The 27,131-nt window shown below is 43.9% G+C and overlaps 1 protein-coding gene across 2 annotated transcripts; it reads right to left on the reverse strand.

Annotated features, from left to right (window-relative positions):
- Positions 1 to 1,106: 1,106 nt before the first annotated feature.
- Positions 1,107 to 27,131, reverse strand: gak (cyclin G associated kinase). 2 transcript variants are annotated; one of them, XM_076270910.1, is made up of 28 exons: positions 26,783 to 27,131; positions 24,542 to 24,603; positions 24,292 to 24,351; positions 24,075 to 24,189; positions 23,379 to 23,521; positions 22,558 to 22,683; positions 21,816 to 21,905; positions 21,379 to 21,514; positions 18,551 to 18,663; positions 16,587 to 16,662; positions 15,373 to 15,496; positions 13,528 to 13,577; positions 13,257 to 13,405; positions 12,561 to 12,683; positions 11,772 to 11,905; positions 10,319 to 10,513; positions 9,319 to 9,436; positions 9,123 to 9,202; positions 7,480 to 7,673; positions 7,119 to 7,280; positions 6,424 to 6,867; positions 6,037 to 6,189; positions 5,667 to 5,810; positions 5,407 to 5,493; positions 4,877 to 5,131; positions 4,560 to 4,708; positions 4,025 to 4,201; positions 1,107 to 3,862 (listed from the first exon to the last, which is right to left on the reverse strand). In XM_076270910.1, exons 1-28 carry the CDS (start codon positions 26,922 to 26,924, stop codon positions 3,761 to 3,763), a joined length of 3,903 nt encoding a protein of 1,300 aa, XP_076127025.1. In that variant the 5' UTR covers positions 26,925 to 27,131; the 3' UTR covers positions 1,107 to 3,760. The 2 variants fall into 2 exon arrangements, with proteins under 2 accessions (XP_076127025.1, XP_076127024.1); XM_076270909.1 differs by having other exon boundaries at positions 4,868 to 5,131.

The raw sequence follows: 27,131 nt of genomic DNA on the forward strand, positions 1-27,131 counted from the left end.
GCATCCAGTTTATTATTTGACTCTTTATGGGGAGTTACCTCGGTCCTCAAATGACAATTGCATGAGTTAACTAATGACCATCGACAAAAAAACCTGCCAAGAATGTTCGTTTTGTGCATTTAAAATGCCAAGGCACAATGTAGCGAATTTACCGGCAAGCTATGAAATGCATCAAGAGGAATTAACTTTTGTTGATTTTATGTCTTCTAAATCGAATAATGTAAATATATAATTGTTCAAAGGGTCATTTAGTGTCGTTTAAAGGTTGCATCATAATAATTTACTCTAATAAAATAACAAAGTATTGTTTTGACATCACCGGAAGTGTCATGTATTTTGACATAATGCCATGCTGCCGGAAGATACGACACTGTTCAAAATCTATGGGCGCTTATCTGTCATTGTCAAAATCTAACTTACACATTTTTCTTCGCACGCAGTAAGTGTGCAGGAAGTGAAAATGTTAGTTATAAGTATATTTTATTGTTTTCACTTTGATGACATCGTAGTCCAGGAAAAGTCTGGCAGGGACATCTAACCAGACGGGCTCTGATCTAACTCACAGGTGGCCATATTTTCCCCATATCGCAGCACCTAATTGGAGAACAGATTCGTTCCATCCGTTATGCAACGTGTTCAAAAAGGACACCAAATCTGACTCCCCATACAGTCTATGATGGCTCCCTTAGCCTAGGCGGGGCCTACTTCATTTGACCATCTGCATCAGTCAAGATTTTGTTTGTTTGCTGTATTGTAAATTCATACATTTGGATGAACCTGAAATAATAATAATAATAATAAAAATATAGACTCCACCGGATTTTCTACCTCCTCAAACAACTGACCACATGAAATGTGTTCTCCTGAAACATGCATGCCTTTTAAGATCATTAGAACTCGACCCTAATGACACCTGAGTCGGCTATTAGGCCTGAGACATATGAAATATGGGAATCACATTGTAGGGCCTACACAGGCTTTGGTCTCTGGTTTGAAGTGTGGCCATCCCTCACACTAGTTCATCAACACACACAGCCTAAGAATACTTAACTGGGAAATTTGTGGAAACCAGCAGAATTGGAAAGACAGTCCAAAAGAAAACACAATAACAACTGTTTTTTTTTTATTATTATTATTGTCACATACAGAATGGAAAATGAAATTTAAAAAAAGAAAAATACACAAGGTGAACAGAGATAAGAACGGAAAGCATAACTTCACTTGTCTCACTTAGCAGACGCAACAGGCATACAAAAACATACAGCACACACACAAGATGAGCACTGAGCATCACAAGGTTTAGTAATAGTTGTACTAACTAAAGAGCAAAAGAAGTAAATCCCAATGCCCTGAATATTTTGGTCACAATGGAATCCATTTATTACTCTCCTTCCAAAAAAAAAAAACACTGCATCCACTCGCTTGAATCATTCTCAACATGTTTGCTGCTACGTGAAGTCCTTTAATTGAAATTCTTCCACATCTCAACTTAGAACGCCAGTGACCAATATCAAAGAGACACCTCACTGACACATCCTGTCACTCTTATTGCATGACAGTGCAACTTTGCAACAAAGCACAGTGACATCAGTCAGTAAAGTTGTATAAAGAAAAAAGCACACACTGAAAACTCCCCTCTTGCGGTAAATAATGAGATGTGGTGTTTGGAATGTGTCACCCACTCCAATCAGGCATTATCGTTTTCTTCAAAAAAAAACACAAAATACTTTTCAAGCACCCACAAGCACATGGGAGCAATGTTTTTTATCTTCATTTGAACCACTTCTTCAGCATTTACACTAAAAAGTGCACACTACACAGCCAATGCCACAAATGGATGGTGGGTGATGAAAACTGTGTAGAATCTGTAAGCATGCTCAATTACACATGGAGTTGTAAAAAACAGGAAGTACAGTTTAAGGCTTTTATCAAGATCAATGATTTTTAAGCACTTATTAAATGCCAGTGCTGTATCTCAAGGGTATGATCAAATAATGTCTCTGTTTTTCACAATCCAGCACTTAGACACACAATGTGACAATTCTGAATATTTTGAATGCCATACATCTTTGATTGGTTATGCTTTACAAATAAAAGCAATGCAACATTTTAGGTAATTGAAACTGCAATTGTCTACATTATTTTCAGTTCTTTCTATCGGACTCATCACTCTGGTGAGTAAATAACTGAAAATAACATTCATCCTAGAAAATCAGATTTTGGTTAAGCTTTTTTTTCCCCTATCACTGTGCAGGCATTAAATCAGATGCTAGTCCATAGCTTAATTTGAGAAAAGGGCAAAGTGGGTTGCTGGTCAGCCACAATGACAGTGGGGCATGGTTGAAAATACTGTACTGTTGAATGGACTGTAAAGGAATGGACAAACGATTTGTAAAGAGTTTAGCATGAACATACATTCCACACAGACTTTATAAAAAGCACATTCAGGTTAGTGGATGCTTTGGAATGCCTGCTAAAATGACTGGCTCACAAAGTTAGGTTAGCCTCCATGAAAAGACATTCAATTTATATATTATGATTCTTTGTTAATATTTAATTGTCATGTATACGTATGCTCCCTTCAAAATAATAAATAAGAAAATAGAAGTCTGTGGTCCATGAGGTACAGATAAGGAAGGAAGGAAGGGGGGGAAAATCAAATGTTGAGTTTACGTAATTCGGTAAATACCTCCCCCGCTTACGTACACATAATAACAGTGAATGAGTTGGGTGGCAAAAAACAGTACAGGCCCAAAGTGGATATGAGGGCCAATAATCACAAAAACAAAGACATGATGGGAGCAAGTCTTAGAAGGTGTCAATTCAGTGCACCCCCTCCATTCATTCATTCATTCACTCATTCACTCACTCATTCACTCACTCACTCATTCAGTCATCATGTATTCATTCATACAATGCTTAATATCAATATGCACCCACATCACCCCATCCACACAAACAGTATTTACAATGAAGCAATAGAAAACTAGCACTCATATTTCCTAGCAGAAATTAAATGAACAACAAAAGGTTTCTTGCAAAGCTCCAAACAGCATGGTGAAATTACCCCTCTCTTTTTTGTTCAACATCCTCCTACGTCAGATGTCTCATAATGGGTTTGCAGTGTCAGACACCGGCTGCAGGCTACTGTGCCAGGCTCAGAGCATACTGGGTGGGTGTGTGGGTGCGTGTGTGTGTGTGTGTGTGTGTGTGTGTGTGTGTGTGTGTGTGTGTGTGTGTGTGTGTGTGTGTGTGTGTGTGTTTAACCTGTGACACATCGCCGTGACACAGTGTAGTCACTGGAGAAGATTGAGAAGGAGAGCTGCCCAGCCTGGCATTCACAATCCCAGGAATGTGATGGAGTTGTTTGCAGTCTGTTGCCAGACGTGACATGACCCGATGTGCGCGGTCGACCAGCATTTCAAAATTCACATTTGCACTGCTGAGGATGAGTGAAGTCTGTTCAAATCCATTCAATCATTCTCTTTCTCTATTTTTGTTGTTTTTTTGTTTTTTTTTGTGATTGTCTCAGACTGAACCCTCGCAGGCGTGGAGCCTGTGTTCACCTCCCTCCTGCAGTCTGTGCCCAGAGGAGCTGGCAGTGTCTGGTACTTGAGAAGGCTAAAGAGGTGATGTGTGTGGAGGGTGAGAAGTGTGGACACTGGCCACCATATCCCATCTCCCACCACTAGAGGGAGCCCACACGCCTGGGAGGAGTGGCTGCCCGCAGTGTGCAGTGGCCAGAGAGAGAGAGAGAAAATCAGAAGAGGGCCTTGGATCCTTGGTTCTCAAACTCAGACCAGGCGTCGTTCAGCTCCATAAAGATCATTTTAGCATATTCTTCGTAAGGCTGACCTGTGGCCTAGAAAATGTTGATAAAAGAATGTCATGTTTTTTTAATTTTCTCAAAATATATTTTTGATGAAGCCAAGAAATTAATCATGGAACTCCACACCAGTGATAAAAATGAGAAAAAAGCAGAAGCAATTCTATTGCAGTTAATGAAACGAGTAAGGGTTTTCACCTTGTCGGGATGCACCACAAGCACAGCTTTCCTGTAAGCCTTCTTGACCTGATCGGGGGTCACCAGGTCGGCCATGCCCATTGGCCTCCATTTGGTCTCTCCCTCCCACAAGACCGTATGAAGGGTGGAGATCAGGGCCCGGATGTTCCGCTCCTTCCCCTCGATCCAGTCCAGGATCTGAGCAGGTTCAGGGAACAAGAGAGGGGGACATTCAGACACGGCGATGACCACATCTGATCACACACCACCATGACCATCCTCATGAGCAGCAGTAATCCACAACCACTCACAAGCTTTCACATAAGCATAAGCATAACTAAACGGTCATTCCACATTAAATCAACCGGACTCTCTCACTACACTTTGATGAAGTTAAATGTGTGTGTGTGTGTGTGGGGGGGGGGGGGGGGCGGGAAAGTTTCCTTATTTGGCCTCACCCTAACACAAGTCTAGCCTAAAGAGAACATTAAAGACGCTAAATCAAAGATTCTTATCCAACCAACTCCTGAAGGATTTAGAGATTAGGATGTTGAACCTGGAGTTTCAAAGGATCCATGTCTCTGGACAGCTCCTGTCTCCTCATCTCAGCGATGGTTCGGGGCCCTCTCCTATCTGGCTTGGACGAAAAGCCCTGAGTGGACAGCAGGTCCCCAAAGTCATCCTCCTTCACTTTCGGTTTTGGGCCTAAAAGAAAATAAGACAAAAAAGACAAAAGAACTAAATAACAAGTCGTCACAGTAAAATAACACAATTAGTTCTCCTTTCTCTTAATGATCATGAGACAAAACACAAATAAGATAGGATACATTTTTGTCCCTTTTCCCAAAGACTATTTTCACTTGCCGCTCTCACCAAAGCCCGGGCCCCTGATGCCCCTCTCCTCCCGTCCCCCGATCACACTGAAGTTGACGTTGTAGTTTGGTTTGCCGGACTGGGGGGCAGATTTGGGTGGCTGGGGCTTTGAGGCCGAAGCAGGGGGCATCCAGCCTTTACCTGCCCCTGCCTGAGAGCCACCAGCCGGCCACTGTTGGCCTCCGCTTTTGGGGGCAGCTGAGGGCCCTGACTTCATGCTGAACCCAGAGCCAGAGAAGCCCCCGCTGGAGGAACCTGTCAATATAAACAGCAGGGAAGTTAGAACAGTCTGGTGGAGACCTCAGGGGTGAAGGGGTCTTTCTGCTGATGGACCCAGGGCTGTGACGGTATGATTATTTCTTAATGCAGTTTTAGCTAAATAAGGATTCTAGTGTTAAGATTTCCAATCTCACACAATATAACTAACTTTCAAAGGACAAATACAAGAAAAAATGAGGTAATGACCTCAACCCTGTGGTAGGAATCACATGACTGCGCTATTATGGTGATGCGTTGAGGCATGACCTTACCTGGTAATGTGGCTCCCAGGTTTCCAAGATCAGCAAAGGGATCAAAGCTCTGTGACTTGGTCTTGGAGATGGATGCCACACCCGGCGCTGGAAGTTTACGAAAAATACTGTTACATTTCTGTTTTTTTATGTTATGCATGTATTTGTGTGTGTGTTTATGTAGGAACAAGGACAGGAATGAAACACAGCCTATCAGCTGCCTTAGTTTGTCTGCCTTCCCACAGACATGCTGGGTGGTTCCCTGAGGTGGTGTTATTTACCGGGGAAGGAGGGTTTTTTGGGCATGGCGTTCATGCTGGCTGCTGCAGCGGGTCCACCGCTTTTCGCCCAGCTGTCCCATCCTCCAAGCAAGTCTGGCTGGCTAGCGGACGAGGTCATTTTGGGAGGCTCGTTGGTCAGCTTATCTGAGAAACGAACAACAGACAGACAGACTTCATTATCTGCAACTTCACACATATTCTGCATCTTCAGACTGGTAAATCATCACTTCACCATTCCGGTCTAAATCGGAGACTGACAACAACTACTTTGAAAGTGTTATTAGCATGCAAGGTTGGTGATAATGGAGTGAAGGGAGAACGCAGACATGCATGAGAGAGAGAGAGAGAGAGAGAGAGAGAGGTCACTCACTGAGGTCAAAGAGGCTGGAGTTGGAGGCTGGAGGTGGGTTGGAGTTGCTGGAGGCTCCCTCTGAGCCAAGGAGGTCCCCAAACAGGTCAGGCTCTGACTGCTGGTGTGCAGACGGACCTGATCCCATTCCGAATGGGTCAAAGAAGTCATTCACTGCGGAGGGAACAAAAAGGACACGCTAAAGCCAACCAGTTCACTCCTGATTAAGAAAACAGTCGTCACGAGCCAGGCTGCTAGGCAACATGTTGCAAGTATCCAATCAGAACACTAGGAATCAGTCATGTGATTGCCATGCAACATTGCTCAAAAAGTTAGCCCATGTATCATTACATTTAGATGTGAATTGTTATGCTATGGCCATATAACAAAACAAACACTTGATCTTACATTTGGGAGGCTGGGCTGCAGCCGTGGTATTGCTAGGCGCATTGTTAAAGAACAGGTCCTGGTCCGCTTGGTCTCCAATCAAGTCGTTGCTGCTGTCTTGTCGCACACCGATCCCGGGTGGGGCAAAGAGATCGTTCAGGAGGTCACTGTTGCTGGAGGAGGCCTTCATGCCACCTTCTGTGCTGGTCTGTGGAGGAGCCGGCGGGCCGGGAGCGTCCGAGTTCAGGCCCAGCAGGTCTACAGTGTCGCTGGGCTGGGGCTCTGGAGGCTGGGTCGGAGACTGGAAGTCCGTGTCGAACAAGGGCTCGCTGGCATCGCGGGACAGTGGTTCGCCCGGCGGGCCCGAGTAGGAGTAGGACTCGTCTTCCGAGGCATCGCTCAGGTTGTCCTGGTCGTCCATGGGACCAGACAAGCTGTCCGGCCCATCGTGTTGACCACTAACATCTGAATAAGACAAGGTGGCATCTTAGAGTTGAGCTAAGCTATTATGGCTTTATAACGTCATGGTCTTCATTTAACATATAAATACCTAAACAGGTAACTATGCTAAAACAAAACAAAACAAAACAAAACAAAACAAAACAAAACAAAACAAAACAAAACAAAACAAAACAAAACTTAATCATCTAGGAGGTGTCCGGTCATCACACAATGTGAAAAATGTTAGAGCAGTAAAAATAATAGTGGTTGCTTACCCTGCCAGTCAAGGGTCTGAAAGAAGTTGTTGGCGTTGGGGTCGTTGTCCTGGGGGGACTCGGACTCGGATCTGTTGGAGCCATCAGGCGTTTGCTCCGTCTGGGGCGATTCAGCGTCATAGAAGGCCGTGGAGCCTGGTTGCCGTGGGAGCTCAGGCTTGCCTGGGTGGGCAGGAGGTAGAACAAGCAATCGGTCAAAACAGAGATTTACCCCGTAAGTAGTGCTGTGTGAGTGATGAAGAAACACAGAATGTGTAACTGACAGAAAGTCCATGATGTACAAGAAATGTCTAGAGTTGACAGCCTTGATCAAAACACTTCCATAGGCACACACAGAGGCAGAGTGGTCTTAATGACCTACCAAACTTAGAGAGAATCTCCTGTTGCTCGTCACGGCTGGAGAAGAGGATCTTGGGATTGAGGCCTTTGGTGGCAAAGTTGTCCCACGGTGGAGATTTGTTGCTTGGGCGATCCTGAGGCTCCACCTCCACGTTCAGGTTGGCCTGGAAGAGGTCGGGATACTTCTCCTGGATGTCACAGGCGTCTAAATCATACCTGAGCAGCAGACAGAAAGCACCCTTATAACTCAGATCTGTGTTCTATTAGGGCTGCACGATATTAGGAAAACATGCGATATGCGATAACATTATTGAGTATTGCGATAACGATATAACTTGCGATATTTAAATATTTAATGTTTTTCTCTATTCTACTTGCTGCTAACATATACTGTAGGGTTGGGGGGAGGGGGGGGTAAATGTATAATTACAGAAATAAATGTATAATTTTCTACATAAACAATATAAATATACTGCTCAAAAGAATTAAAGAGACACTGGATTGGTGCTCTGACACTGGTTCTGAGCACAAGAAAAACTTTTAAGGCGAGTGTTTTATTTTGCAAGAACTGTCAGACATTCTGTGAATGTAGTTTGAGAATGGAGAGAAGGGTGTAAGGTTTCAAAAAATGGGTTTTAACAATTGTGAAAAACTGTAAGTGTTCCTTTAATTTTTTTGAGCAGTATATTATGTAGCCTAGGCTTCATATGGCCTGATGAAAGTGGACAGCTAAGATACCTACTGACTAGGCTATGGAAGTTGTGTGGAAGATGTGCTCCAAGAAAATCCTCGTAAAAGGCGGATAGACAGCCAATCTGAATACTTGTGCACCAACCAGCGGAATATTCCACATTGCCGCGGCGGTCACTCATCTAAAATCTTAAGTAGCCCAGTCTAACCTCATACGCTGCGCATCCCACGTTATTAGGCTACCGTCATGCCGACTACGAGGGCAGCGGAAAGTGAAAGTAAGTGGCTGCGATCGCACAGTCCAGGCTAACGAAGTAGGCTAAACAACTTTTACAAATAACGAATCCTGATTACCTCTCTGCTGCTGTCTGGGGCTTTTGCTAAATGCAAATCATGAAATACAAGCCTTACAGTGAAAATAGATAGGCTATCTTCTGATCCTATAACAACAACGAAAGAAATTGTTTATTTTAACACGGTGGAGAAGGACGCATTTGGCGCTGTGTTTGTAATACGTCGTCCTTTATAAAACCAAAAGCCATCACGACTTAGCTCTTGCCTCAACACCTAAAACACCACACACCTAAACTGGTAGGGGACGGGCTTCTAGGGCTGCATGACAGCATCGGTTTGGTAAAATATGTTGACATTCAGAATGTGAATACATCATAGACTGTAGGCAATGGAATGCGCACGGCACAGAAAATGTATCAAAATTTATCGAAAATTAAGTAATCTTTGCGGTATGTCCATCGCAAGCGTTGATATCGCGATAACGATAGATTTTAGATATATCGTGCAGCCCTATGTTCTATCATAATATAATACGACTTTCAAAACTTTTGATACCAGAGAGACAGTGTGGACATGGGTGAGTGTATGACAAGAGACCAAATGTCCAGTTTCAGGATCCAGTACTGGACTAAACTCAAAGGAAAAGCCAAAACCCTACACTTTCGGTAACATCAGACTTACTTTGCAAACTTGACTGTGGTAGCATTTCGCGGCACAAAGCCTGTGTGGAACTGGATCTGGAACATCTTCATGGAGGCCATCTACAATCACAAGACAGGATCAGACCATAGCATATGACAGTAGAGAATGAAAGTTAGTTTAAACTCTTCTGTATTAAAGACTAACAGCAGGGTGTTTCCTAGTGGTCAGTGTGTACCTTGGCTTGAAGACGGCCACCCAATGTGGAGCGGGCGTGATAGATGACGATGAGCACGTCCCCCTGCACTGTGATGTCAAGAGGAATCTCAGCACGTCCATCCTCTGATTTAAAGTCCCTGCAAACAAGGCAGACATCAGTCCACAGATTCTAGGGATCCCTTAATGAGGTGCTGTTTAAAGAAACAGTCTGTAGCTCTGCCCAAAGGTTGTTGATATCTGAACTCAACAGACAATCGAATTACACGCCTCCCTCCCTTTTGTTATCCTGAAACAATATGTTAATTTGCTGGAATTGTTTATGGCTTAGCCTCAATCACACACTGCACGTTTAAGTCATTAAGCAGACAGCCTTTAATAGCTAACAATACCACACTTCCAATTTGGCCGTCCTTGGGTTGAAATGTTTACTTGCACATAAGTCACCACTGTGATTTTTACGCGACATGTCTACTTCACTGGGGGCTTTCCTGTTCGACTGTGCTGGTGCTTGTCAAGAACGCTTGGCCTCATTCTCCTCCACATGAGCTCTACGAATACCCGGGCCAAATCGGTATGACAACCGAGTGCTGTTGTTCAGCGCCTAAGACAACGCCCTTGCATAGAACACTTATCACATTACATGCCCAGTGCCATCGTGAGGAGCACACGCAGCCGAGAGCTTCCTCAGCATTACCAGACTGATGACAACAGTATAAACGCCATGTCACGGTGCGCTGCCTTTATAATGTGCTATAAAACGCTGCAAGTACAAACAGACCTCTGATCCTTTAGAGAAATTGCATGCAATAGAACTTAAGGCTTTTTCTTCCCAAAGGCCAGCCCTGGAGACGTTCTAGTAAGCCACTGTGGCACAGACGTGTCCCACTTACAGATCAAATTCAACTGACGGCCAGATGCAAGTACACATCTACTGCAGCTCCCCTGTTTATCTCATTATACTTTGGTGTATGTGTGTGTGATAAACAGCGCCCTCTGCAGGGCGTTTTGGGTGGGCTTACTTCATCCTGTCGTACTCCTGGGAGGTGGTGGCCACGCGCTCGTCGCCCACGTACACCTCGCAGAAGGGCCGGCAGCCGTTGCGCTGCTTGTTGAAGAGGGGCACGGGCGTCATGGCGATGGAGCGGATGAGCAGGGGCTTGCTGTGAGGGATGATGGGCTCCTCGGCCATCATGTCACACATGTACTCGATGTACCTGCACAGGACACACACACACACACACACACACACACACACACACACACACACACACACACACACACACACACACACACACACAGTGACTCAGTGCTACTCATTACACAATACATAGTGTATGAGTCAGCACACACTAACGCTTCTGAGGCAAAGTGGGCCAGCTCTCTGAGTAAGCAAGGCCATGAGAACAATGCCAAACATCAATGAGTGCTCATGGCTGGGAGCTGATGCTGTTTGTCTTCTCTACTCCTCATTATAGATAACACACACTGCACTGCACTGAGTTTAAACGGGATTAAAGCTCTTTTACAGCATAAAGCTTTTCAATAGGCATATAGTGTCAGATCACTGAATCATCAGTGCATCTCAGTGATGCACTGCAACTCTATATGTAGTTCACCTGCTTTGCTGTCTAGTAGGTGATATGTAGGGGATAAGGATCTAGTGGCACAGATGTGTCCCACTTTCAGATTCAAATCACCTGATCAGTGAACTGAAGACCTGGCATGTTCACACACCAACTGCAGTTCTTCTGTTTACTTCCTCAGAAACTGGCACACAATTCTAATCAGATCAAGCTGTCAATTTGCCAAATCCAAATCCAATTTCACCCATTTCAATTTGATATCTTCTTAACTTCAAATACCTCTTGACATCATGTGTTTTATGATGTATGAGTGGTCTTCAACTCTGCTATCGGAGTCCAAGCAGGTGGCTTATTGGACTATACTAAAGCTGAACTGAACTACACTGAACTGAACATTGTCCTTATGATTAGGACAGCAGAAAGCTTCAAGACAACCCAAACATTGCAAAGAATGCAACTCATTGTTACCAGCTGCATTAGAAGGCTGGAGTGTTTGAGTGCTAATTCTTTTCCTAACTGAACTGAGTGAACATAAAAATAGTGATCATTTCACTATTAATTTCCCTCAAGTCTTAATGAGGAGCAATCTTACACACTAACCTTACCAATGTTACTGATACATTTATAACATATAACAGACTTACAAGATCAACAGTAATCTTTATCTTATGGATTAATCTCACTGATTCACTTGTGAGAAATTATCACAAAGTCACCATGTGTTCAATACCTGCCATGTAAACATACTACCTCTCACTCTAAAATGGTGAAGTTCTATTTGTGTGTGTGTGTGTGTGTGTGTGTGTGTGTGTGTGTGTGTGTGTGAGAAAGAGAGAGAGAAAAAAAGGGAGAGAGAGAGAGAGAGAGAGGAGAGAGATGCCCTCAGTACCTTTTGTGTGAGGGGGCAATACCCGGCGGGCAGCGTTTCATGCTGAACATGTAGACGGCCGCCTCAGCTGTGGTGAAGAGACGGCAGAAGCACAGGAAGGAGCACACGGCCACCGCGGAGGCTGCACGCCCGTCCTACCGGTCAGCGAGAGGGACAACGCCAACAATGATTAGTTCTAAAACTGATAGTTCCGGTCCTTGATTGTGACTGGCTGAATTGTGTTCGATGCCGTTGTAAAATGCAGCATAAACATACACCTTTACCGCATTTCGTTCTATATTACTGAATTAAGAATGGTTATCTATGAATAAATCGTTACATTTCTCTTTGCTGTACCTTTACTTTATGAAACTTTGCCAGGAATTTATAGTAACAGTTTTACAAAAGCAATAAGCGACTCGAGTCCGTAGGTTACACTGATTTTACAACAGTTAAGGGGGGTTTTAGGCATTCCGCTAGCACATCGTGCCTAACAACACCCCTTAGCTGTTGTAGAATCAGTGTAACCTACGGCCTCTCGGGGCTTATTGCTTCAATAGAGTACAACACACATTAAAGTACATGTCATAGAAAAGTGATGCATCTTGGCACATCACAGATACTGAAAAATATATCAATCAAATTTCAGAAAATATCCTTTACATTCTATAGCAAAAGTGCTGTTAAAGTGGGCTACACTGGCATAGCACTTAAATCAGACCTCTAAAAAGACCTCTAAGCAGTTTGGGTAAGTTGGCTAACACAAACTATGATATAAATGGCATTATAGAACATAACAGCGGTTCTCACCAGACAGTGCACCACGCAGATGTTCCTCTGGTCCTGTTTGAGCCACTGGTGCATGTTCTTGCAGATGCTGTAGAGGTTCCTCAGGTTGGGGGCCCGCCTCGCCTGCCACCCACACTCAAACACCTGCTCAAGAACACACTCAGGTTTAGACACCTGCTCAAGAACACACTCGGGTTTAGACACCTGCTCAAGAACACACTCAAACACCTGCTCAAGAACACACTCGGGTTTAGACACCTGCTCAAGAACACACTCGGGTTTAGACACCTGCTGAAGAACACACTCAAACACCTGCTCAAGAACACACTCGGGTTTAGACACCTGCTCAAGAACACACTCAGACACCTGCTCAAGAACACACTCAGGTTTAGACACCTGCTCAAGAACACACTCAGGTTTAGACACCTGCTCAAGAACACACTCAGACACCTGCTCAAGAACACACTCAGACACCTGCTCAAGAACACACTCAGACACCTGCTCAAGAACACACTCAGGTTTAGACACCTGCTCAAGAACACACTCAGACACCTGCTCAAGAACACACTCAGACACCTGCTCAAGAACACACTCAGGTTTAGACACCTGGAGCTTTCAACACACCAAATATGCTCACTGAACAACAATAACAAACACACTAAAATGTACAGTAGCCTCAGTAAATATACATATCAGTGGATCGGCAGACTAGCGTACCCTGTTGTGGAATCGGGAGGGTCGGTAAGAGCGCTTGGAGAGGTTGTAAATGGCATAGTGACCCGGGTGGCGCGAGTCCAGGAACAACCGCACGTCCTCTATGCTGTTCTTAATTGCAGACTCAACTCCTTCAGCTGGGAAGGACATCACTGTGCAGACAGAAATTAAGACATAAAACCTCGTAATTCTTTTAAAGATTTTAATAGATGAGAACTTCCTAATCGTAACTGCTTGAGATGGGTTTTTAACAATCTTTAAAAAGGTGGCATACCTGCTATTCTGGAGGTGATGTAAGAAATGTCGAGGTCTCCTTTTGCATAGCTGTCGGGTAAAACAAAGTCAAGATGAGCGATCAAAGGCAACCAAGCCCTGGATATGGTTGTGGTCATGCATCAAACCACACTCTAAATCTAAGATCATTTTTAATTCATGTCAGTGCACACAAATACACACAATGTAGACAGCTGAACATTACAGTCCATTAGACTAATAATCTACGGTCAGTTTACAAAGATATCGAATGAGAGAAAAGTCACAATGCACAAAAGGTGTGCTTTCCAAAGACTGATTTTAGTGGACAAGGTATCATCTAAAGAACTATCTACTTCTACACGATTTATGGGATGCAGGCTGGAAAACAGATGCAGACAAACAGAACAAACAAAACAAAAAAACACACACACACACACACACACACACAAACACGGTGTGGCACAACTCAAATCACAAACAGAATGCATGTGGTATCCCATAATTACCTGGGGCTAGTGGGCGGAGAGATACGACCACAAGATGAGAGTCGGGAACAGAATGAACGACATTAACATAAAGAAACAGAACAAAAATATGGGCAAAAACAGATTGACCAAAAATGCACAACTGATGAGTGGGAGATGAGTGGGAGCTGGGGGTTTGGGCATGGATGGGAGATGGAGATGAGGACAGCAATGGCTTCACAAAATCCATTCAAATTCATCAGTCTCGTGATGCTACTATACCCCAGCCCCTACCAAAAGAATCAAGCGCAAACGGAGCTGAGCGATTCATAGAGGTCCTCATCTCTGTGGAGGCAACTTCTGAGCTCTCAGAAAACCGTGCAACTGCACGGGCTAGCAAATTAGCTTTTAGGTTTCTCAGCACCCTCTCAGAAAACAGCACAATTGCATGGGCTAGCAAGTTAGGTTTTAAGTTTCTCCTCCCTTCCCCAAAAGAAGCAAGCTCAAAGTTTGCAGGGCAGATTCATAGAGGTCTTCATGACCTCTGGGGATGTTCCCTTCTGGGCTCTCAGAAAACAGCACAATTGCATTGGCTAGATAGTTAGCTAGATAATTCCAATCCAGGAAGAGAGGAGCAGCTATACAGTAGTGGTAGGCAGTACACCGGTACCAGGTATATGTTTTTGTATGCCGTCATACCATAGTTGAAACAACAGGTATATCGGAACGTTAAAAAATACTGTGACAACTCTCTGGTCATACTGCCTAGCACTACTGAAGGTGTTGAAACTCCGCTTAGAGCTCGTGTTCATACTGAACACACATACCTGTGCAGAGAAGCTAAGTGAGTAATACAACATAACAATCAATGCAAAGCAATTTCTCGCAACTCTGGAAGATCCAGATATGGACGCAAACTGTTAGATTGAACACTGAATTCAAATAAAGGGTTTTAGAGATCCAGTAAAATAAATGAATGACCCCACAGATTAAACTACAAGTAGGAGCTGCTCACTAAACAGAAGTGTGAACAGCAGGAGGCCAGATAAATCCATTTGGAGCAGATAATCTGCCACTATATCTCAGTCTTGCGCTCTATTGACCTTCCCAAGGCAGATGGTTCATTTACCATTCACTAAAGTTAACCCTCAACCAACTAAACCAGACACAATCTACTAACCCTACATCACCCAAAAAGTAAGAGTGGACAATGACATGAGTGAGCAGACCTACTGAAATGACCTCACACTAACACTGTAGATGGCGATAAAATAATGGCATGAGACTGCTATTCACTATTGAATACCTTACTTACAATAGGTGCTGCACAATATAGGCCACTGGACCCCTGGTGAATGTCCTCTTGGCTGACTCAGCCTTTGACCTCTGAACTCACTCACCTGGCCACAGACTGGATGACCTTTGAGGAGGTGTCTTTGATGTTGGTCAGGAAGCGTTCAGTCCCTCCCTTGAGGATGTCCAGGAAGCCACTGCCTGATTGGTCAGGATCAGCCCCATACATCCCTAAGCAGAGCACACACAAACCAAACATTTGTCACTGATGGATCAATAGAGGCGATTGGTCACATTTGCTGTTTGTGTTGTCAACAAGTTAAATGTTCTGCACTGAAAATTAGCATTTTTGAAGCAATCATGGTGAAAACACAGCGGACACAAAAGTTAGGATGAAGTTCATCAATATTTAATTTAATGTCACAGAGGGGAAACTCAATCAGACCCACACTATACTAGTTTCATGTAGGTAACAAAATTGTTAATGAACACCCAACTCTACCATTTTGAAACACAATACATGGCATCTCAATACACTGACCACAGCTGTAAAGACCGCCCGCTCGCCCACCCACACACACACATACACACAAAGGCAGCACAACCACGGTTGAATATAACGTCCTTCCATAAACCCATGCAACAGGTGTCACGGCCATTAGACTATTGCCTGATGCACAAGGCACAGCACAGTGCACCTGCACTCTAATGGGACTGCCATGACGGTGGCCGTCACTTTCCTGCCCACTCACTCATCTGAGCCACTTCTCGTTCTCAGCAGATGGTGGGCTGCTCAGAAACAGCAATCCTCTTACAAGACGGCACGGAGCCCCTGGAGAAATTTAGGAGGTGCAACAGTGCAACAGAGCAGTTTGCATGAATACTCTCTGCAGAAAGCACAAAAGTAGTGCCAAATGGTTTTGAATGGGTTATACGGGTTGTTAGCAAAAGGCTAGATTTGATGAGAGGTTGGAAAATGAGAGTGTAGCCATTAGGCAGTGACAGAGCTGCAGAGAATAAAGAACAATCTAGAACCTGGTTTTATGATGGCTTTATGACCAGGCTCGGGTGCTGACCCCACGTTTAACCAACTACACTCAGTTTTTAAGCATCAGTCTAGAACTCATACTAGGAATTAAATGTACAAAAGAATGAACCCACACACACACATAAATCAGACAATGAATTATATAGAGAAGTGAATTCAGCAGTGTGCTTGCCACATAAAACACACACACACACACACACACACGCACACACGCACACACGCACACACGCACACACACACACACAGAAATAGAGATATTCCCCCAGCACTCACCTGCATTGTGGATGTTGTTGATCTGCGCTGGCAGTTGGGCTCCGTTGTTTCCGTAGCCTCCGTTCTGCTCCAGGAGCTGCAGAGATTCATAGCCATCGTAATTGGGCTTCAGGCAATAGTAGGGGCTCAGCAGACTCATCGGGACAAAGGTCACAGACTCAAATTAACAACAACACCAACAACAACAACAACAGGGCTCCCGGACACCAGTACAGACACACTGATGCACTGACGAGTGGCTGAGAAGAACTGGAGCTTTTTTCAGACGCCGGAGCTGTGATCGTTTACATCTCCCGCAGCCACGACTGCCGGTGTGAGCAGCACAAGAAAGCCTTCGCCACGTCAGCCGACGCAAAAAAACCCTGTCCAGTACCGCAGCCAGCCAGACCTGGTCTGGCCTCTCCTATCTCTATCTCTCCCTCCCTCCCTCTCTCTCTCTCTCTTTCTCTCTCTCTCTAGAGGTAGTGAGCTGCGTAATCCACAGGGAAACCCCAGCTTAACCCAGATCAGCTGGGTTTTAAAAATCTGCCCTCGCAGACGTGCGGCCGGACGGCCAGCAGGCTGGTCTCTCCAGGCAGGGGGCGACCCCCACCCCTGCTACCCCACTATAATGACCGCCCGCCTGCCTGCCGTAGTCACTCACCCCACACACACACACACACACACACACACACACACACACACACACACACACACACACACACACACACACACACACACACACACACACAGGCCAGTCGGGCTCAAGTCACAACTCTACTCCCAATACGATAAACAAACCCCACAGGACTGAGTGAGATCTATAAACAGAGACTGCAATACAGCCACTGTTGAGACTAGAAAAAAAACAAAAAAAAAACAATGACTAGACAAGACAATAACCTACACTCTGTTACCCAACAACAGGCAACACATAGCTTAGTTCGAGCATGTTCAGGTAGCAAACTCACAGCCCTAGACCCTGCCACCAGTCACAAACAACGCAAGCCAAAGCCAGTTTGTCAACATCTGACGTTTGGTCTTCTTCAGAATCCCCAACATACTGGTGTTTTCTGCTTTTTCCTTGTCTCCCTTACTACAAGATCTCTCTATCCACATATGTCCCTCCTTCCGCTCTGTGACATCACATGCCATTAGGCTGGGCACAGAGGAGGAGATCAGAAGCTCCTTTGTCTGAGCGACGGCAGAGAGGGGAGGGGAGGAGGAGGAAGAGAAGAAGGGAAGCAGTCTTCCAGCGGCGCTTCAGAAGAATGCTTTGACTACAAACGGGGGGACTAGTTCCTGTTTACGCTCGAGGATCCGGGGGTGTTTACAGACAGCCCTGGAGAACTGAGAAGACCTTGCCTTGAACGTGAGCCAAGTTTCACCATCTCTCTGCACTGATCTGACTTGAGTATATGACCACCACATTAATTATTCACTATAACTATTCATGCATTTAGTTGACACTCTTACAGAGTCCAATTACAGGGACAGTCCTCCTGAAGCATGTCAGGGTTGAGTGCGTTGCACACACAACGGTGGCAGCTTGGAGTCGAACCCACGACTCACTTCTGATTTTTCTAGATATCAACGTTACACTATTACATTGTAGATATATTGCAGCAGCACATGGACATCACGTTCCACTCTGTGTTGAGATTGGAGCGAGGTTGCACAGCTTGCAGAACATTCCATCCAAAGCAGCAGACACTTCATGTGCTAAAGGAGCAGCCTGTTATTTCCATTTAAAACTATCTAGATGTGCTCTATGACTTGATCTTTGAACGTATAATGATATTTGAAAGTATAAACAATGAGTGAGGCTAGCTCAAAACATGATAGCTCTACACACTGCTCCCCCACTTTCCCAGCATGGTCCGCTGTCAAATACCCAGGTGACCACACAAAGCTTTCTGTGCGACCGCACAAAAGTGAGTTACCGTCAGTGCTGTGCTGGGCTGTGCAGGGCTAGGCTGACTCACCTCTGTGATGGGGGACTTGGGATTGACGTTCCTAGCAGCAGCAACCTCCTGCAGCTGGTTCACCAGCTCGTTGATGGACAAACGCTCCTCTGGGTTGATCTTCAGCATGGACCCTGCAAGACAATCAACAATGTCCTTAAGGGAGGGTGCATGCACACACACAACAATAACAAACTGCCACTCAAAGACTGATTCTTATCAAAGTATTATAGAACAAAGGAGAACAAATCTCAAAGGAAGCTATTTATATATTCTACAAACATAACAGTAATCTATGTATACTCAACAAATAACAAAGAGCGCAACATTTTGTATGATGCCAAAACATCCATAGATTCATAAAATGTGTTGAATGCATGGGGTTTCTTAGACAGATGCTCATTAAGGAGGTAATGGGCACTGCATTTTCACTCATATGAGAATGTGATGGCCAATATGGCCCAAGCAAGTCCTCAGTGATTATTTACACTCAAGAACTTAAAAAGGGACAGCTTAGGAACATACAGGAATAACCATAGGCCACTGGTAGATAGATAGATAGATAGATAGATAGATACTCTATTGATCCCCAGGGGAAATTTAAGGTCTCAGCAGCATACATACAACACAAACACATTCTTTAACAGCAGAAAGAGTAATTAAAGTATATAATATAAAAACACAACTAAGCAGTAAGGACAGTAGAAGATAAAGAATATGCTAAATATACTAAAATACAAATTACAAAAATACAAATTATACTAACTAACACTTAATCTAAATCAATTCTAAAAACAGTATCCACATAGTGGTGATTAATAAATCAGAGGCGCTTGCAATGACTGAGGCAGGGACTGAGCCTGTGATTCTCTGTGCATAGTAAGGTGCTCTAAAGGCTCTGGCATGGTCGTGTGTCACATTTGCGCGTGTCCAAGACGTGCGTCATTTTTGCCGTGGACGTGAAGCATACTCCAAATTCTGCTGTCCTGAATGCACGTTAAATCGTTAAGGTTAGCGCCTGCGCACTACGGCTTAACTGTGATACTCTGCCCCACCAACTGGGGGCGGTACGTCGAGCCTGAAAGTAGGACACAACCACCAAAGAAGCCTGAAACGCCTGAAGAAAAGAATAACGTGGGATGTGCGAGCACTGAACGAAGGAAGAGCTGATGAAGGAAAAAGCACCACGAGTATGTTCGCCTGTCTGCTGGGAAGTTTGATAAGCTGGCCCATCGCATCGCTCCATTTATCATCCACCAGAACACACACAGCACACCTGTTGGTATTTGGTATAGCTGAGAGACTAGCCTAGCCTACTTGCTTATTAGGCTACTTAGGCTACAAGCCTATAGCTAAGTGACTCGGTGCTGCGAGGGCAGCAATAATTGGGACATTTTTCTAAACACAGCATGGTAAGAACAAGTTGTGCGTACATATGTCCTCAGTTAAATTTGTATTGAGTCTTCACACCTGCCTCATACCAAAAAGTATGAACCAAAAACCTGTAAATATGACGTGTCAATAAAAGTTTTGAAGTAACTATTTGTGTTCATAATGTATAATGTCTCACTGTGATAATGGGTGTATTTAGAGCGAGAGGTAGCCTAGGTTATTCCTTCAATTATTATTATGATAATGCATATCCGGTGTTGACAGGCGAGATTCGAGATTTGAGTTCAGCATTGTTCAGGAGCTAGGTGATAATGATTGCACCTGGGAGAGGTAGCCTAGGCTACATTCCCTTTATTATTATAATCACTATTGATAACGCATTATATACGGAACAGGCGAGAATGCATCTCGATCAGCAAGTGTTACTTGGTTTCGCCTGAGCGTTGTAGATAGATACCTTTATATGGCTCTGGGTTTCGCGATTTGATTTCAGCATTGTTCAGTAATAGGTGCTAGGCTACGCTCATTTTTAAAAGATGCATTTAATCCGAAGTCATGTCAGCTCTCTATGCAGGGAGTAGGGCTGTCACTTTTTATTTGAACATGATGTGAAATATCCGTAGTCAAACTATAAATAAACTATTCGGTTTTTAGTGCTGTGTAGCGCATTTCTACAGTCTATGATTAGTTTTATTTTATTGTTTGCCATCTCATTCGGTGCTACATGATCCAGGGCTCATGACCAAAGCAAGCCAATATAATAGCCAGTAGCCACAATGAGCCATACAGCCACCCTGTTTCGACAATCAGGAACGGCCAGCAGACAGATAATTACGTCCCCAACTCATCTAAAATGTGGTGTCTTGAAATACTTTGGGTTCTACAACATAAAGTGACTGTTAAATATAATGTTAAAGAATGTATCTGTGGATAATTGTGGCTTTAATCGGTCGAAGTTGACTCCATGTCGTGGTGTCTCACGTAACTCAAAGCCAGGCAAGCTGAGGACAGGCGCTCTCTCTGCTCCATCGTCGTTATGGTAACCAAACAAGTCTTCTTCTGTCTAGGTTTGTTTGTAGGTTTAAGTGTTGTTCTTCTATGTAGTCCACCTACTGGAGGGGAGTGTTTACAGCAGTTCCGTTTCACACATGCGCAGTCTACGCGTCACTTTGACGCGCGGTCTTAAAATTCGGTCGACTCAAAGACGCGACGCATGCTGTAAAAATGACGCAATTCTCGTCGCGCGCTCACCAGTGCCGCGTGCGCGGGACGCAGACGCGGGAGCGTACCATAGGCTTAAGGTGCTCTGTGTGAATGAGTGTCATGGTGGTAGTGCAATGGTGATAGTGCAAATGAGTAAGTCAACAGTGCAACAATGCAGAAATGCACCTCTCCACACCTTTCCAACACATCTCAGGTATGTAGTCCCCACCCCAGCCAGAGGCAGAGATACTCACGGATGAGCTCGTGAAAGACAGTGTACTTGACGTCATTCTGCGGGATGGAGTATTTCCCATTCACAATCTGCAGCTTTGCACCCTCCTCAAACGGGTGCTGTTTAAAGCAGAGCAGAAAGAGGATGCATCCTAGGGCCTGCGGAGAGGGCAGAGGAAGTGGTTAAAGCAAGAGCAGGGTTGGGCTCCATGGCAGCACTAGCAGATGTCACTTAGCACAGGAAAATAACTGCACGGCCATTTTTTCACTGCTGCGAGAAGTGCAGAGCGTTTTCTTATTGTCAGTTATTCTGTTTGTTTTATCTCTCAACAACCAAATCTCCTAAAAACAAACAATTAACGTTGCTTCTGATACAACCACAGGAAGAGGCAAAATTATGTATTATTTGACAAGACAGAATGTCATTCTACTGAGTTCAACAGAGTTCCTTTGCCCTCACCCAGATGTCCTGCTTCTCATTGATGGGGAAATTAGAGTACATGTCGATCATCTCAGGCGTACGGTAAGCAGGAGTAGTGTTTCTGGTGATCTGGTTGGGAGTAGGAGGGAACACAACATTAACATTGAGGAAATCACATACATTACACACATAATAACAAGTAACTCACTTAAACAAAACATTAATCCAATCAACACAGTGGGAAGCAGGCAATGACCGAGAGGAAATGCAAAATTAGATATGAATTCATTTCTATGACGACTACCTGCAGAACAACGGGGCTGTTAGGTCGCCGGTGCGCTCATGAGGGCATGAAACAAACCAGAGTGACCTGATTCAATTAATCATTACATGGCCCAGGAAACAAACAGCCTGCTAAATACAATTCCTCTAAGCTCCTTCAGGAATTATGATCCTGACAACAACAGCAATGTGAGAGGTCAACACAGATTCATGATTCTATTTCTGTAGCTGTGTATGTATATGTTAAATAAAAAATAAAAAAAAGGATCTTTCAAATCGCACCTAACAAACAAGCCTGGGGATATTTTCCACACAGAACTGAGTGATTGCAAGTGACAGCCAAGAAAGACAGGTGAGCAAGAGGCATTCACCTGAAAGCACTGCACAACCCATCGGACCAGACATCTGACATATCCAAATATGCATTATACTACATGATGCATGAAAACCAAGACACATAAACAACGGTGAAGAAAACGCAGCATATATGTGGTCGTACCTCATCCTCCACCATGGACCTCTTCTGAGCAGACCAGCTGTAGTCAGGGTAGTGGGCGATTGTGGTGGAACTGCCAAAGTCACACAGCTTAACGGTGCCCTGTTGGCTGATCAGCAGGTTCTCAATCTGGAACACAAACATAAGGCATCATGATGAGATGGCTGAGAACACATTAGCATCATCCATCAGCAACACGTGTGAACTAGATCACCATCCATCAGTCAGACGTGAATAAGAACAGTGCATATGAAAACATTTCACACATGCCAATCTAAACTACTGAAGACTGTAAACAGAACACACATGTCAATCCAAACTACTGAGGACTGAAAACAAAACACAAACCAACCAACAGTAGACATAATGTAGTTCAGTTAAGTAGAATAGGATGTTGTAGGTAAAAGAGAACAGGCAACAATATTATTTTCACCACCAGTTGTTACTTTACATTAGTAATCAATGTGAGAGAGTATTATCCATTGCATAAATGAGAGCAGCACCCATCATTGACAAGTGCAGATGCTGTGAGCAGCACCCATCATTGACAAGTGCAGATGCTGTGAGCAGCACCCATCATTGACAAGTGCAGATGCTGTGCGTGCAGCACCCATCATTGACAAATGCAGATGCTGTGAGCAGCACCCATCATTGACAAGTGCAGATGCTGTGAGCAGCACCCATCATTGACAAGTGCAGATGCTGTGCGTGCACGGGGCGTCACGATGCTGTGCGTGCACGGGGCGTCACGATGCTGTGCGTGCACGGGGCAGATGCTGTGCGTGCACGGGGCGTCACGATGCTGTGCGTGCACGGGGCGTCACCTTGAGGTCGCGGTGGATGACGGGAGGTTTCTGCTTGTGCATGTGCTGCACGGCCCGGCAGGACTGGTAGAAGATCTTGAGGATCGTGTCACATGATATGGAGCCCTTCTGCTCCACCCGCTTGATGAAGTCCACCAGCTGACCTGCAAGACAACCCAGGGGAGAGGAGGACAGGGGAAGGAGGGTGGAGAGGTTGAGACAGAGGAAGCAGACGTTTGAGACCGGATGTGTGTGACAAGAGGGCTGCTGCTGACTCCAGGGCGGGAATGCTCACTACACGATCTGCATGCTCGGCATTCTGACGCTGAGACAAACGTTTATGAGTTCCCATTCAGATGTGTGGAAATCTCACATTTTTTGAGGTGGTGCAGACAGGAAGTGGATGGTATTGCGCGATAACAAAAGGGCTCTTTAATACTTCAGACTAGAACACTCTGTTGATGTACGAAACACAAAAGCATTTTATATATTGTATTCACAATCCACTCTGTGTGTGGAAGAGACACAATAGAACAATTGTAGGCAACAATATTAACTGACAATCTGTAAATCTCTGCCAGCATAACCAACGTTTTCAGTTACAGTCTCTAATTGGAAAGTGTGTATTAGGCCCTATGTGTCTGAACATAGAGAACTTGATGGATGTCTGTGTCAGCTCTGGCATACTGAGTGTGGGAGAGGACGAGGACACTGTACCTTTACACAGTTCTGTTAAGATAAGGAACTCCGCTTGACCCGTGTCTGACTCCTCTTTCCCTATAGAAGCAGCTGAGCAGAACTGCACAACATTCGGGTGGCCAGACAGCTTTTTCTGATGGATAACACAAACGGAAGTTTTAGTATGTCACAATATGTGTAGCATTAAGCATACATAACACGTGTAGTACCATAAAGCAAAAATAACATGTTATACCATGAAACAGACTTCTTGGATGATTTCTTTGTTCTTCTCCTCCTCATGGGACAGGAGTCGCTAGAGAGAGAAATACGTATTGAGAAAAAAACATTCAAATGGTAGGCTTGCCTACTACTGGCAATAGTGTATGCAAATCCATTATCCGACTGGCGTTGCATGTTATGTACAATATATTCTGATAAGCAATTTTGATTGAACGGTGTCAAACATGGATAATCAAGAGGCTGGAAATAAGAAAATCACATACCTTGAGGGCATATTCTTTGCTGCTACCTAAATCCTGTGCTTCATACACAAAGGCAAATCCCCCTACAAGAGCAAAAAAAAAAAAACATTTGAAGTCTAGAATAATATCAACAAAATAGTTTTTGTTACATTCACATTCTTATTATGTAGAAACAATACCAATAAGTGTACACATTTCAGAGGGAAACAAAATAGAGCAGCAGGATGCATTCCAGGAAGAGGTCCATTTAAGAATTAGTCATCTGGTGGTTCAGTGAGTCAGCATACAAGTTTGCAAATTCTCTCCGGCACTCTGTGAGACAATCCAACTTCACTCAACTAAATGACCAGTCCTTCTAAAGTTTGTATAGTATAGTCATATTACTCTGGGATGGTATTCTATAAGTAAAGCAATAGGCCTAGTCACAACTATGTCGGGCAATTGTGATTAATACTAAACCTACACACAAAGAATGTTTTTATTGAACAAGGTCAACAGAACAAGGGCATAAAAAGGCATTTTTACATCTCTTTTCACCCTATTGAATTTTTCATCTCTCCACAGTTAAAGGTTATGCACAAACTCCCATATATGTTACGTTGCTTGCGTTGGTATACATTACTTTAAGTAGGTTGTGCTTTATGGTTTGCCTATTATCCTACAACCCTCTAAAGACCCAAAACAAAATCTGCACCAAATGGCACAACACAAAAGAGGTTTCGGTATGCAGTGTGGCCAATGAAATCCTCAGCTCAGCAAACAAAGACAGACATAGTTCAAACACTATGTGTAGTCCTATCGGGCTTCCACCACTTGAATAGTAGCAACAGCTGAGGCTGTGGAACCAGTTTGTGTACAGTTTCAAGACACTAGATACCTGGCACAACAGTCTGAAAAGAAGGGAACAGAAAATGGCCAGTCAGGTGGCTTCAATGTCTTGGTCACCATGGAAACTAGTAAATCAGTGGCAAGTGCCTTTCTGTGCCCTGGTCTCCTGGAATGAAAAGGCCTTTAAACGTTCACGCTTCCCAGTTGTATATGGACTATCTACATGCTGAACAACAACATCTTGACAAAGTTGAAAGAGAGCAGAGGGGCACACCAAAGAGGCATTGAATTAGAGACACTCCATTCATACACCAGAGACTCATTTCCATTAATTTAGCCAAGGGATTTTACTGCCAACATGCCATGTCTTCAAGCATTTTATTTTTCAAATAAACATGTAGGCCTGCCATGTGTAGGACTGCATTCACAACTAGGTTTCTTTCAGAAAAACTGTAAGGATAAAATCATATGAAGCTGACCATTGCCCAAGCCATCCAGTGGGCTCACAAATACAAACTGCTGAGTTTAATAACTTAGGAAGTGATACATTTCCTTTCCCACAAACTTCCCTTGCTCTTCATCTGTGTGCATCAGGAAAGGGAATGGTGGATTTAAGCATAAGATAATATGACAATAAAACCACTTGCAAACAAAGTAGCTTAGAGAACCCTCTGTCTAATTCTACACAGGAGCTTTTTACAGATATCAGCTGTAAAACGCCATAGTTATGCAATGTTTCGTCACACTGGGTGTTAAATTACACAACTAGCTATCTTGTGATAATTTACAAGTTAAGAGAAAATGTTTCAGATTATCAGATTAAGCATAACGTTACTTGGTACTGTTGCCTAACATTCTAAGCAATCATTACAAGGCATACAATTTTTCAGAGGGATAACGTTAGTGCATATCATTAAAATGAAAAGTGCTTGACAGGGAAAAACACTCCCTTAAGTTAGTTAGCCAAGGAGCTAAACTAACTAACGTGACTAATTGTGCAAATACAAAAAATTGCGATAGAATTTATCTTAGCTAGCTATCAATACTTGATGCAAGACAGGGGCTCATTAACGTTGCGTTAACGTTAGCTTAACTAGCTCCGGATATTAGCTCAATGAAGTTTACTGATCGATAATGATTAGCTTAGCGTTCAACAGCAGAGCTGTCAGCACCGAATATATCAACTAAAGTTATACACCAAGAACATCGAACGACACTACAAGCGACTGGCATACTAAGCTTAGAGTTGGAGTGTTTGTTATATGGGGTGTTTGTCAAGCTAAAGCTAACGAGATAGCTTGCTTGCTACGTGACATTGCTAACTGACACGTCAAACGAATGGAAGTTGCTAGCTTGTACTAGCTCATAGCAGTCAATTGCTAGTTAGCTAATACAACAGAATAGAATAACAAGTAAGGTTAAGTGTTCGTTTACCTTCTGCAATAACTCTTTTAATTCTAAGTTTCATATCACCAAGCTCGACAATCTGCCCAACAAAGTCATTATGGTCCCGACTAGCAGCTCCTGCCGAACCGGGCCCAGCGAGGAAATCAATTGCGGACTGGAAGAGGGACATTTTGTCCGGCGTCCCTCCGTCGAACACCTTATGTTATCCAAACGTACAAGGGCAATTTTTGCGAAATATAATGCCTTTTGAAATGAATAACGACACTCTCCTCAGCCGAATTCCAAAATGACTAGTTGAACATATGATCTTGGATTTAGCTAAACATTATCGTCCCAATGGTTTAAGACGACTATATTTTCACTGTATTTCCGTAAG

The sequence above is a fragment of the Alosa pseudoharengus genome, unplaced genomic scaffold, assembly GCF_046254945.1.
Source record: "Alosa pseudoharengus isolate Yale_2024_CS ecotype anadromous, Long Island Sound unplaced genomic scaffold, YU_APseudo_1.1 YU_APseudo_1.1_scf_6, whole genome shotgun sequence".
NCBI lineage: Eukaryota > Metazoa > Chordata > Actinopteri > Clupeiformes > Clupeidae > Alosa > Alosa pseudoharengus.

Bases quoted from the DNA above. Each gene is read 5' to 3' on its own strand.
- gak (XM_076270909.1), bottom strand. From the start codon at position 26,924: ATGTCCCTCTTCCAGTCCGCAATTGATTTCCTCGCTGGGCCCGGTTCG. The intron at 9,437-10,318 runs GTAAGCCCACCC...CCTTGTTTGCAG, and splicing joins CAGGAGTACGACAGGATGAA to GGACTTTAAATCAGAGGATG. The intron at 5,132-5,406 runs GTAAGGTCATGC...TTATATTGACAG, and splicing joins CCTGGGAGCCACATTACCAG to GTTCCTCCAGCGGGGGCTTC.